The sequence below is a fragment of the Ambystoma mexicanum genome, chromosome 13 (genome assembly GCF_040938575.1).
Source record: "Ambystoma mexicanum isolate Mex_15411 chromosome 13, UKY_AmexF1_1, whole genome shotgun sequence".
Taxonomy (NCBI): domain Eukaryota; kingdom Metazoa; phylum Chordata; class Amphibia; order Caudata; family Ambystomatidae; genus Ambystoma; species Ambystoma mexicanum.
Window position 1 is genome coordinate 202391791 of NC_090938.1, and position 14037 is coordinate 202405827.

The 14037-nt window shown below is 45.9% G+C and overlaps 1 protein-coding gene across 1 annotated transcript in view; it reads left to right on the forward strand.

The window, feature by feature from the left end:
- Positions 1 to 14037, forward strand: part of CACNA1S (calcium voltage-gated channel subunit alpha1 S) — a 596588-nt gene that overhangs the window by 397688 nt on the left and 184863 nt on the right. Inside the window, exons 23-27 of the mRNA XM_069633644.1 lie at positions 135 to 187; positions 3000 to 3146; positions 6292 to 6493; positions 11133 to 11291; positions 12459 to 12569. Of these exons, the coding sequence (XP_069489745.1) occupies positions 135 to 187; positions 3000 to 3146; positions 6292 to 6493; positions 11133 to 11291; positions 12459 to 12569 (672 nt within the window). The remainder of the gene's footprint in view (positions 1 to 134; positions 188 to 2999; positions 3147 to 6291; positions 6494 to 11132; positions 11292 to 12458; positions 12570 to 14037) is intronic.

The following is a 14037-nucleotide window of genomic DNA, read 5'->3' on the forward strand; positions in this document are numbered from 1 at the left end:
CCCTTCCCGGGTGGGCTCATTCGCCAGTATACTTTTTGACTGCCAGAATAACTTTAAAACTGCAGAAGTCAAATATGCTACTAGTGATTATGGTTTGTAGCAACCTGTAATTCTTAAATTGCTTTTTTTTCCAGGGAAAGTTCTATAGCTGCACAGACATATCGAAGATGACTGCGGAAGAGTGCCAGTAAGTGTGAAACACTGAGTCACCTGTGGATGTGACTGTACATCCCAGGGTATGACGAAGACCCCTTAGGGAAATGACGTTCCTGGGGTATGCAGGATTCAGGCAAGGATCCAAGAGGGTGCACCGGGGTGCTTGCTGAGGGGGCACCGGGAAGATAAGAGACTCTAGGGTCAGAACACAGAGGACAAGTTGAGGAATGCATGGCCAGGCAGTGAGGGCCTTACAAGGGATCTGCCTGCTTGAAGGCTAAAGTGCAGGAAAGTGTTCTGTGTGGGGATTCGCCTGCTTGAAGACTAAAGTGCAGGAAAGTGTTCTGTGTGGGGATCTGCCTGCTTGAAGGCTAAAGTGTAGGAAAGTGTTCTGTGTGGGGATTCGCCTGCTTGAAGACTAAAGTGCAGGAAAGTGTTCTGTGTGGGGATCCGCCTGCTTGAAGACTAAAGTGCAGGAAAGTGTTCTGTGTGGGGATCTGCCTGCTTGAAGGCTAAAGTGCAGGAACGTGTTCTGTGTGGGGATTCGCCTGCTTGAATTCTAAAGGGCAGGAAAGTGTTCTGTGTGGGAATCTGCCTGCTTGAAGACTAAAGTGCAGGAAAGTGTTCTGTGTGGGTATTTGCCTGCTTGAAGGCTAAAGTGCAGGAAAGTGTTCTGTGTGTCAGAATCTGCAGAGTTCAATTCAATGCTTTGTAGCACCAACCTACCTGGACACCAAAGTCTCCCCCAAATCCCATTCCTGCACCTACAAAAGGTCCTAAACATGTTCTTGCACCCGGCAGTGGGAATGCCATATAATCAAGCAAACTGACATGTCATTTACATATAGACGTCCATGAAATAATAGACCAAAGGAAGTGGGATGTTTTGGCTTTCTGAAGACCTAGTTGGCAGACTCCTCCCATGCAACCAGGAATACATGAACCCTTTCCTGTTAAAGTTGATTTTATGAAGCTAATGACACCAAGTGAAGGATAGAACACGTTAAAACAATTTATTTTCAAAACCTAGAGAAGGACCTGCCTGCTTAAAAAATGCGACCTGTATGCTGACCTGACCAGTCCATCTTTTAATTGTAAGAGCATTGAAGTGCTGGCATACCCAACGACAAAGAGCTCCCACTATGCAGTATCACGTGACCCGCCATTTCACCCCTTAACGTCAGTGTTTCAAGGATGTTGCTGCCCTGGACTGCGCGACCTAAGGGTGCCCCGATTAAGGCCAGTTTCTATTGCTGTTATCCCTGTATGCTCAAAAACTGGAGGAAACTGGGGAAGAACCTGCAGGCTCCGAATTGGTAGTGAATTGACCCAAAATGCTTATTTATTTTACATTTGTAAAACGCCTAAGCCCGGGGGCATTAAGGCGCTGTTTGTGAACCAGTCACACATTGCGTATGCTTGCAGAAACAGTACATTTTGACAGATGTAGAGCAGGAGTCATAGGCAAGCCTCTTGGAGGTTGAGTGCTCAAAAGGGGCAGTGTTATAGGCAAAGAGCCAGGTTTTTAGAGCTTTTCTGAAGGCCCCGTGGGATTCCTCTGCTCTTAGCGATGGAGGAAGGGAGTTCCAATGAGTGGCAGCTACTGATGGGAAGCAATGGACCCAAATGTTAAGAATGGTGGGTGCAGGGAAGGACCTACTGGCAGAGAGTTGGAAGGGCCTGCGGGTACGAATTTGTGGGAGCTGCATCTTGCATCTTGTTTAAAGCGGGGAAGAGATCTGCTTCTATACGGCCGGAAAAAGTTCTATGCACACAGGAAGACGAGGGCGGGGAACGATCTTAGGTGCATAGTTAGAGGGCCACAAAGGCGCCTACTCATTAGTAATGGGTAGCGATTGTTCTTGCTTGCTTACAACCGGCACGCTTGGCTTCGCATGTGCATAAGATGGGCTGAAGGGTCTTGGGTGCTTCCAATGAGGGTTGGTGGGTCTTGGATGCTTGTGATGGGGTGGGTCTTGCAAGAGGAAGAGAGGGATCTTGAGCCTTTCGCGCGTGAGGAAGGATTGACGTGCAGGTATGGGATGGGGAAATCCAATAGCGACCGGGAGCACTTGCTGAGAGTGAGGGGGCGGGGAGTGGACGTGGTCCTGCCTCAGGGTCATTTTATGGGAAAGGATTTGTGCTTGCAATTGATTAGGATAACCAAATTCGTGCGATTTTGGCTTTAAGTCTGCTTTGCTGAAGGATTGCATTTCACCTGATTTTGCTTAAAATGTCGCCATTTCCCAAAAAATGTAAAGCAAATAAATGAATTCAATAAACTTATCAGTTTAATTAAAAATAAGCCATTTTTGAGAAAAACACATTTAAAAAAATCAATTCATGAAAAAAATGTAAAAATGAATTTTCTCTAATTGCACTTTTTTTTCTCCCAAAAATCGTTATTTTACTACAAAAAGGAAGAATTGCCTGTTTGCACATCTAAATCCCTGGCAATTTGCTTTTCTGTGGAGAAGCACGTTTTTAAAATGTTTAACATGATTCTCAATTCGGGAGAAAAGGCAAACAAAACATTTGCCCAAATGGACCTACAGGCGAATTGTCAACAACAGAAGAATCCTGTTGGATGTCGCCTCAGTTTGCGGCCATCTTGGTGAAGTCCCCCCGTGCTTTATGGGTAATTGTAGGGAATGTACAGAGATCTTCTCAAAGGTGGCTGCAAGCAGAGGCCGCATTCACTTCTTATTGAAGTAGTTATCTCCTAATTTCTGCGGTCGAACATTCATGCCACCCGCTCTATCTGAAAGGGTTAATCTATGAAATAGTTTTCAATGGTTGAGATTTGGTGCCTGTCCGACTCAAGTCTGCTCTTTTGGTTTCAGGGGGCAGTTCATCGTGTACAAAGACGGCGACCCCAACCAGCTAGAGCTGCACGAGAGGGTATGGCAGCACAGTGATTTCCACTTCGACAACGTGCTCTCCGGCATGATGTCGCTCTTCACCATCTCCACCTTTGAAGGCTGGCCCAAGTGAGTGCCATTTGTGAGCGGGAAGCTGAATGTGAGTTGGCGGGACGGGGGGAGTTGGGATTGAAGGAGACTGGCGCTAGCCACAGAGGGAAAGGACATCAACCATGGTCCAGAAGGCAGAAGGGTATACAGTCCGGGTCTAGGGCACAAAAGGGTATCTAATGAAAGGTCTAGAGGGCAGGGGTGTATGCATCCAGCAACTAGAAGGGAAATGTGCATTCAGCTGAGGTCTAGAGGGCAGGATTGTATTCAGCCAGCAACTAGAAGGGAAATGTGTAGTCAGCTGAGGTCTAGAGGGTAGGGGTGTATGCAGCCAGCAACTAGAAGGCAAATGTGCATTCAGCTGAGGTCTAGAGGGCAGGGGTGTATGCAGCCAGCAACTAGAAGGGAAATGTGCATTCAGCTGAGGTCTAGAGGGCAGGGGTCTATGCAGCCAGCAACTAGAAGGGAAATGTGCATTTAGCTGAGGTCTAGAGGGCAGGATTGTATCCAGCCAGCAACTAGAAGGGAAATGTGTAGTCAGCTGAGGTCTAGAGGGCATGGGGTGTATCCAGCTAGAAACCAAAAGGGAAATGTGTATTCAGCTGAGGTCTAAAGGGCAGGAATGTATCCAGCAAGAAACTAGAAGGGAAATGTGTATTCAGCTGAGGTCTAGAGGGCAGGAATGTATCCAGCAAGAAACTAGAAGGGAAATGTGTATTCAGCTGAGGTCTAGAGGGCAGGAGTGTGTCCAACCAGCGACTAGAAGGGAAATATGTATTCAGCTAAGGTCTAGAGAGTAAAAGTGAATCCAGCCACTTGATGGCAAATGTACACCCATCTGTGGTCTAGGGGACAGGAAGGTATTCAGCTGAGGTCTAGAGGGCAGAATTGTATCCAACCAGCAACTAGAAGGGAAATGTGTATTCAGCTGAGGTCTAGAGGGCAGGAGTGTATCCAGCCAGAAACTAGAAGGGACATGTGTATTCAGCTGAGGTCTAGAGGGCAGGAGTGTATCCAGCCAGAAACTAGAAGGGACATGTGTATTCAGCTGAGGTCTAGAGGGCAGGAGTGTATCCAGCCAGAAACTAGAAGGGACATGTGTATTCAGCTGAGGTCTAGAGGGCAGCAGTGTATTCAGTGGGGGGCCTGGAGAGCGGGAGTGTATCCATCCAGAAAGTAGAAGGGAAATGTCTATTTAGCTGGGGTCCAAAGGGCAGGAATGTTTCCAGCCAGAAACTAGAAGGGAAATGTGTATTCGGCGGAGGTCTAAGGAGCAGGAGTGTATCCAGCCAGAGACTAGAAGGGTAATGTGTATTCAGCTGAGACCTAGAGAGTTAGAGTGTATTCAGTCAGGTGGTTGATGGCAAATGTACACCCATCTGTGGTCTTGGGGGCAGGATGGTATCCAGCTGGAGGTTAGAGGGCAGGAGTGTTTTGGACTAGAAGGCAGATGTGAATTCAGATGGGCTATAGAGGACTGGAGCGGCTCCAGTCTGGACTCTAGAGAGACTCTGTGTATCCTACTAGGGGGTGTTCTAGAGGGCAGCAATGTATCCATTCAGGCACTAGAATGTAGATGTTTATCCAGCTGGGTCTAAAGGGCAGGAATGTATTCAGAAGGGGTCTAGAGGATCGCAGTGATTGCAGCCAGACTCTAGAGGGCATCTGTGTATGCATTGGGGGGGTGTTCTAGTGAGCAGCAGTGTATCCAACTGGAGTAGAGAAGGTAGAAGGGCATTCAGTCGTGATCGAGACGGCAGGCATGTAGCCACACGCTTATAGGGGGCAGGAGAGTATCCATCCAGGGTTTAGAGAACAGGAGTGTATGCAGCCAGGTATCTAGAGGGCAGCAGTGTATTCAGTCGGGGTCTAGGGGTGGGAGTATTTATGCAGGGGTCTAGAAGGCAGTAGGGTATCCGGTTGGGGTCTAGAGGGCAGGTGTGTACCCACATGGGGTGTAGAGAGGCAAGAACATATCCAGCCGGAAGCTAGAGGTCAAGCATGTATCCATCTGGGATCTAGTGGTCAAGCGTGTATCCATCTGGGATCTAGTGGTCAAGCGTGTATACAACTTAATCTAAACGGCGGCAGTGTATTGAGCCGGGGTCTAGAGGGCAGAAGTGTGTCCAGCCATCGGGAAGTCAGAAGAGTAACCAGCCACTGTCTAGAGAGCAGGAGTGTATCTGGCTAGGGGCTGCAGCATAGTACTACCTGCCATCGACTAGAGGGCAGGAGTGCATTCATCTGGAGTCTAGGGGGCGGGAGTGTATCGCATCAGAGCTGGTAGATCGTGAACGCTTCCAGACAAGAGTGAGAGGGTAAGAGGCCATCCAGTCGGACGTAAGAGGGGGAGGCATGTCATTAGCAATGGGTGAGGTCAGCAATCGATTGATAGAGCAGGAGAATATTCAGTCATGTATGAGGTGGCAAGCATGAGCCTAGGCAGGAATTGTAATTGGTTATTTATAATGCACTTAATACCCAGAGGTTTATAAGCACGGATCTGGAGATCGAACCTGTGTTGCTCTGCGTCGTCTTGCTTCCAAGACGAGCGCATTGCCCCTGAGCGATCCTCCGGAGACTAATCTCGGGAGGAGCTATCCACCCAAAGGAACCCACCTAGGGTGAGATAGCAGGAGTATATTTATTCACGGTTAAAAAGGCGGGAGAATCATGCCATCGATGAGGGGGCCGACAAATATCAGGCAGGGGCTAGAGGGTGGACATGTATCAAGCCATAGGTCACAGGAAGCTGTGCATTCAGGTGGAGTGAGAGCGTGCAAGCCTATCCAGCTAGGATTCAGTAGCAGGAGAGGTCCTGCCAAGGTTCAGAAGACATAGACTATATCATGCAAGGGTATCCATTAAGGAGTAATACGAGCCCAGCTATCTAGTCAAGGGTGAGTGGGTGGCAATGGAGTGTGTGAAGTCTTAAGGAGCTGCTGAATTTCCAGCCATGGGCGAGAGAGGCAGGGTTTCATCAAGGCAATGGTGGGAGACGGCACATTGTTGATTGTGAGTGAGAGGATGCAGAAGCCTGTTGGGTTCAAATCGTTCACCATCCAACACGACGGTCCTGGAAAACCCCCCCAATCACCCTTGCACGTACTCTCCTGGGCCCGCTGTAACGAGAGAGCGCTCACGTCTTCTTCCCATTATCCAGGATACTCTATACGGCAATTGATTCACACGCAGAAGAGATGGGCCCTATCTATAACTACCGGGTGGAGATGGCCGTCTACTTCATCGTCTACATCATCCTCATCGCCTTCTTCATGATGAACATCTTTGTGGGCTTCGTCATCGTCACCTTCCAGGAGCAAGGAGAGCAGGAGTACAAGAACTGTGAGCTGGACAAGAACCAGGTATTGAAGTATAACATGTCCATCCCAATCCCCAGAGGCAGAGCCATAACCGATGGTCCGTGACACGTTGCATATTGCCTAAACCTCGCGGCCCTAAACATACCCCTGCCGCACACTCCAGACATCCAAACCCTCTGTTCCAGCGTCAGGTCTTTTAACTCTTCTCTGTTTGAGACACAGCTTGAGCCCTAAGTAAACCCTTGGCCAGCTTTTACTGTAATATACAACACGAAGAATTTGCTGCACAGGCACACCTTGTGTTCTTGCAGGTTCCTTATGTATTACGCTCCCTAGTTACTAATAACACAACTCTGCATATGTTTCTAATACTACACATACATTTTATTCTCAATATAAATTGAATATGATAAAATGCACAAACATTATTTCTAATTAAAAAAATGTCATACATTTTAATTTGAAAAAAATCTGAACAATTGGTGTTTTTTCTATTGCAAGATTTCCATGGAAAATACCATCTAACCTGATTGGTTCAGAATCACTATCAAACAACAAGGCTCAATGAATCATTTGTTCAGATACATGTTCTAAAGCTGTTGGCAACTGCTATTTATCCTCCCCTATATCATGATTGATTACAACATAAACAATATGTCACTTTCTATTCTCAACATGTTTCAGTTCTTCTCTCTTGATGTTACTGAACCTTCATCAGGAGTACATTCACCCAACCCAACGAGCTAACCCATCACCACTTCAAAACATTAAAGGTTTTCCCTCACTCTGTCTTTTATTCTCTTTTTAGAACGCCCAATTCTTCATAAATGACCTGTAGAAAACACCACCCACAGGATTATTTACTTTCAACTGTGCCAATCACCACTGTTTTTCAAGGGACTATCCACTGTGAGGTTATAAATACCTTTCAGTTAGTCGAGGGTTGTTTTAAATACAAAGTTCCTCATTTGTTTCAACACCACACTCTCCAATCTCTTTTACTGTGGGAGGTTAATCCCACAAGCCTAAATCCTCATCCGGCAACACTCCCTTCCCCTGTTGCAGAGCAATGAACAGCCTCTAATTCAGATCTGTAGCTAACTCTGCCCAATACAGCTGGTTTATGATGTATGGTTTATGCAATATTTATAAAATCTACAACCTCCCCCTGTTTGGGTCTGCTCAATAACCTCTGCTCTGATGGTCAAGAGGGAGGAGGGGTGAGGGCAGAAAAAACACCACCTGGAACCTCCCTCTGGAGTTAAGCGAAGAAGAGATGGTCATGTCCTTCCCTGAGCACCCTGTATACTTGCAGCAATGATTTATAGTTTCAAAAAGAAAGTATCACTTTTTCTGTATAGCATTTTACTCTGGAATCCGCACACTTCTAGGTTATGTAATAATAGTGTTATTATTACACAATTAAATGGTACTCAATTTTCCATCCTCTGAAGGATGAATGATTGTGTCTGCTCTTTTCAGAGTGCAGGGTGGCTCCATGTCGGAGGGTGCTATTCTGGGCTGTGGGGAAAAGGTAGTGTTAAAAGGTGACATTCTCCCTTCCAGTTTCTAGTATCAGCATTCTGAGGTGGGTGGGAGCATTGGAGGGGAGTTGTTGTGATGTCCAGCTGCAAAAGATGTTTCAGTCTATGGGGGCTGGGGGGGGGGGGGGTGAGGGCTTCAGTAAATCGGAACAGTGGTGCCGCTTTAGTAGTAGCTTCTGACACTACAGGAAAAGACTTGTTGCATAGCGATTACCAACAGCCCGCTGGGGCCGCAATTTAACTCCTGGATGCAGAATTGAGACTTTGCAAGGAGAATCCTCGCTGTGTCCGCTCTGCATTACTGACACCCACTAGGGCCATTGTCAGGCTGTAAATCAGGCGATTTTGATGTCAATACACAACATTTTTTTCTTTCACTGAATATGGTGCTTTTAGTGAAAGTGTTGCTCCTCCAGGGAACATTACTTTTTCTTATTTTTTCACGGACCTCTGAATGGAGCCCAGAGGTGGTGAGAGCTGAACGTGTGAGCTATCCACAGCTTAATAGGAAAGTATGTTTATAATATATGCTGCGAAATGAGTGATGGTGTTAAATATTTAGGCGCTAAAAGTGAACAATGAAGGAGAACAAATAAATGGCTTGAAGGGCATGATAGTCGAAAAACATTATTTTAATTGATGTGCCAAAACAAACATTGATTTGTTATATAAATATTTTTTTTTATCAGGCCCAATTGCCATGTGAGTGGTCTTTTGACACTTTGGCATATATGGAAAAGAGACTGGCTGGGTTGGCGTACTGGTGGAAGAGGGAAATGCAAGATAGCTTTGCTGTTGCATTCATCTGTGCAGTTTGGAAGTACCCGGGTACTGTGTGTGGCTCTGATTCTAGGTGGTTTGTGTCAATAGCTCTTGAAGTATCTGTGTCCGGAAGGTAGCCTCATAGGGCAAGGATGCGCTGGCCGGGGGGCCGGAATCCTGACGGGTTTTTAGGATATCCCTCCTTAATATTAATGAGATAAAATGTGCATACATTTAGAATCATTGTATGCAAATTTAGCTCATGAATATTAATGAGAGGTATCCTGAAAACCCGGCATGGATCTGGCCCTCGAGGCCTGGAGTTGGATAACCCATTAAAGTTGGTTAGAGTCAACATAGTTTTGGGATGTTTGATGTATGGTGGTAGGGATGCTCCACCGCCATGTTTGAATGGGTTAGTTGGCATAAGTCATGTGTGTTGGAATAGAGAATTTGTGCATGTTAGTGTGAAGGGACCTTGTTGCGCCTTTGGAGCACCGACACGTGCTGCCGTGCCCACCTCTGAGCTAGTGGGGCACCATGGATAGGATAATTGTGAGGAGAAGTCCTAAGGCAAGTGCAGGTGACCCTAGAAACCGAATGCTTTGTGATCTCTTGCTGTTACACAAAACAAAAAAGTTAAGAAGCATGTTTGGCCTGATTTACAAAGCTTTCTTCAAGGGGATTTACCCATTGAAAAATGATTATGTAAATCTGGCACATTCTTTAAAATAAATTATGCAAATGAAATGGTGTCTTGTGCAGAAGTTAACTTTTTTCTGGGGCACATTTCGGAGAACACTGCTTTTGCAGTTGGCATAACCAATACAAAATAAAGTGTTTTGCACTACTTACTTGCATGAGCCTGTAAGCTTTTCCCATTGCTTAATGATATGATATGATATTTATAACGTGCTTAATACCCTGAGGTTTCTAAGCGCGGGCCCGGAGATCAAACCTGTGTTGCTCCGTGTCGTCTTGCTTCCAAGGCGAGCACGTTGCCGCTGAGCTATCCTCCAGAAACGTCCAACTTGCTCTGAATCTGCCCATTTGCGCAAGCTGTTCATAATGATGGATTTACGCCGGGAAGTGACTACAACACATTTCTGGTGAAACCACCTTCTCTTCTTATTTTCTAAGGCAGTGGCCTTCAAACTTTTTTGGCCTGGGCCCGCCTGGGCCCGCTGGGCCCCCCTGAGCACAATTTGGGCAGGCCGGGCCCCCCAAAAATGCCAAATGGAGAGTATGTACAAATGGCTATGAACTATTGCGTGCCGTCACCGCACCCTACTCCCAGTACAGTCCTTGGGCTCCCCAACTGCTCCCATCAGAGTCGCTGGGCTCCCTCAACCCACTCCTACCCAGTTACTAGGCTTTTCCTACCCAATCACAGACCCTGGGCTCTCCCCACACCCCTAGGATGCGGCCGCGCCCCCCTAGGGGGCGCGCCACACAGTTTGAAGACCTCTGTTCTAAGGAGATCAATTGGCATTTGAAAAAGTAGAAACAAATGAAAGAAAACAATTGAGCTCAACTATAACAAAATGCATGTCAAACTAAGTAGCGTTCACGCATATCTCGTTTGCACTTTACAAATGTACACTTTGCACATATGGCACAGCATGTAAATAATCTATGCACAACGCTTGCTTGGCGCTGCGCTTCTTTTAGTGCACGTTTAATTACCTTTTTATTTATTACTTTTGTATTCTATAGTGAATCCCCCACAGTTCATGGGCGCAGAACATTTTTCTTTTATAGGAGCACTCTCAAACAAAGCTTTGTGACCCGAACTAGAAATTCAGACTGGTCACCAGCTGGCACTGATCATTTTCTCAAGAAAATAGCTAATTTCCTGTTAAGATTTTCTGTGTTCATCCTTGCCAAATTATAACCCCTTTCACTGATAGCGCTTAATTGATTATTTTAATCATGTGGGATGGGTGTCTGTTTTTTTATATTTCTGTGAGGCAGGCATCTTTGTTAAATTTTACAATGTTTAAAATCTTTTAGGATGAAAGCTAAAATAAAGATAATAAAATGGAAATGACATATTCCTATGACAGCTAACAGCCCATAATCTTATGTTTGTAGTCTTCGTCAAGTAGTTACTGTCCCCCATTCTACTCCTGTTGAAATCTCTCTAATTTCACTTAACTTTTTCCTCTTTCTCTGCCCTGTTCCCCATCTCAGAGCTATGAAGGAAACTAGATGCATACCGATGAGTTAAAGTAATGGCTTAATAATAGCTTGGGGATGGAGGTGTTTTGAGCAACAACTGGATGATAGCTTTGGTCTCTGTAAATTTACATCCGCGGTGATCTCTTTTACTCAATGCCAACATAACCCTGATCATTCTTACTCTCCTCCTGTAGCGCCAGTGTGTCCAGTATGCATTGAAAGCCCGTCCCTTGCGGCGCTACATTCCCAAGAATCCGCATCAGTACAAGGTCTGGTACTTGGTGACGTCGTCCTACTTTGAATACCTCATGTTCGCCTTGATCATGCTGAACACCATCTGCCTCGGCATGCAGGTAAGCAAGCGCGTGCCTGTCGCCAAGGGTAACCCCGAATGCAGAGCTGATAATCAAGGTGAAGCTACGGCCCCAGACTAGGGTCCTCTCCAGATGTGATTGCAAAGCTCGAGATGTAAGGTGTGTCACAGGAATTCAAGGACACGCTATCATCAGCAGTAAATCTCAGCCCATGATATGTTATGATAAGTCATTTATAACACGCCTGTATGCAAGTTTTTCTAGGCGCAAGATCATCACAGGTGCTCATATTAAAATCTTCATGACCAATAAATACTGGACCAGCGCAAGAAGGCCTTACTCAAGGTGGTCCTCAAATCCCAGATCCAAGCTGTCGGCAGCTGAAAGGTGATCCTCGAACTCCATAGCTATGTAGTTCCTCAACACCCCAAATTATGTTGTTATTGAGGGTCCTGCCCCTGATTAAAGGTTTTGAAAGACCAAACCAATACCCACACTCCGCAAGCGGTTCCCAATCTCTATAGGCTACATTGATGTACCCAGAGACAGATTACCACCAAAGCTAATGTTCTGGGCATATAGTAGCAATGTGTATGAGCAACTGTTATGGTTTATCTTTCTGCAAAGCCTTGGAGGCTAAATAACTTAGTATTAAGTAGCAGGGATATTGGGCCCAGCAAATGGAGCCAGCACTCAGTGTCCAGGTGCAAAAGGTTTTCTTTTAGTTTCTTTCTGCACAAGGACATTACTTGTCCTAGTGCTAATAGGGAAATGTGTTAGCACTAGGGCAGACATTGCTCTGGTGCAAAAGTGCATTGAAATGATGAGGCATTTCTGGCCCAGGGAGAGGGCTGTAACAGGTGTTATTTGACTGCTTCGCCTTGGGCGCATAACAAAGACAAGGCATGATAACACTTGTTACATCCCTTTCACACAGTGTGTAAGATATAAAATAACATCTTTGGGGTAACAGTGGTTCCAGAATTGTTCAAATCTCCACAACAGTGTGACGCAAACATCTCACACCACTCTGCAACATTTAGCTCAGTGCTATCTGTGCTGTACAATCTAACCATCAGCATCTAATGCAACACTTCCATGCCAGTCATGACCGGGTACCCTCGCTTGATTTCATTGCCTTTCCATCAATGGAACATGTCTTAAGATCTCCCCTTTTCTTAACAACTACTTGTTCTTCCTTTGCAGCACTACGGCCAATCGCAGGAGGTTAACGACATCTCCGACACGCTCAATGTGGCCTTCACGGTGCTCTTCTTTATTGAGATGGTGCTCAAGCTCACAGCCTTCAAAGCCAAGGTGAGTCCCTAATCGTGCAAGAACTACATGCTGTAGGGGTGCACACAAGTGGTCCATCCCTTCTCTTGCAGCCACAGTAGGTGCTGATTTTGCTCAATGCCAAAGTTCTTTATATGGGGGCCAGAGGTGGTTTGGCAGTGATCCACGACATAATAGTAGGGTAACCTGTGTGCTTGCTGGTGAGGCCTACATCTGTTGTCATTTGGCTTGCCTGCTGTTGTGGACTACAACACCGATCAGCCCTAGATAGCAGAGTGAATGGTGAGGGATCATGGAAGTTGTGGTCCAAGATTAACTAGAGAGACACAGGTGGTAGACCCCTGGCATACACCGTGGGGAACTAAGGTTGTAATTGCATGTCCGATTGTGCCAGAAAAGCTTGAGCAGATTGCACATTTTAACCAAATGCAATGGCAGCTCACTCTCGATAAATGCTCTCTCCTTGCAGACACAGAATCATACTAAGTAGAAATGGCACATGACCTGTGCTAGCCCACCCACATCTACAATAGAATGTTCCTTTACTCTCTACAGACTTTCCCAGCATCCTCTTATCAGCAGGAGAATATGTAAATCTCTTTACAAGGATGGCAGCAAAATTCTAAAATGAATAAACATGCCACAGAGAAAATCATTCTCTGTTGCAGTGCAGGTCTTTGTGTCAAACATTCCCAAACTGGATAAAGTATTATACTAAATAGAAGATATTAGAACAGTGTCTGACATTTTACTTCTGCAATATGCTACTCAAAAGAGAAGTTGTTCATTTACTTCAACAGTATCAAAGCGTAAATGATGTCAGAAGTGGGATTTCAGAGTCCCAGCAGGTTTGATCTGTTTGCACTAACAAAGCTGTCCTTTATTAATGCATTACAAACACATTTGTACCCAAACTTCATTGTTTCGAGGGGTACAATAAACACGTTGAGTCCTAAGAAAAAGCCTGCTCTCCTTTTAATGGTAGGAAGAGGACACACGCTCAGTTTCTGCTATCTGGCCTGATTGTTCAAGTTTAGAAAGACTGCATGTTTCACTGGTTGAAAAGGAATTGTGCAAACCCTAGTACTGTGAGGGTCCAGAGGGAACTTTCCCTGCTGTGCTTCTGAGTGAAGTTTGGGCTACTGGAAGTCAAGCTCCACCTATCATGTGTGTTTAAGGAGAGCGAACTCTGTGACTGACTCTGCTGAACTAATTGTGTTTCAGGGAAGCACTGTCGTGGTCTTTTTTTGTTGCAGTTTTATGAATGAAGCTTGCACTGATGCTACCACACATTGGGCCTCATTAGGAGTTTGGAGGTAACCATGGCGCTATTAGCGCCATGGCTGCCGCGAAATCCTTACCAACTCTGCCCTGGTGAATGGAGCTATTACCGCCCCATTCCAAGGTTGGCGGGGCGGTAATTCCCCATTCACCAGGGCCCTTCCCCATTCCCATTTGAGCCCCCATAGGCTCAATGGGAATGGGGAAG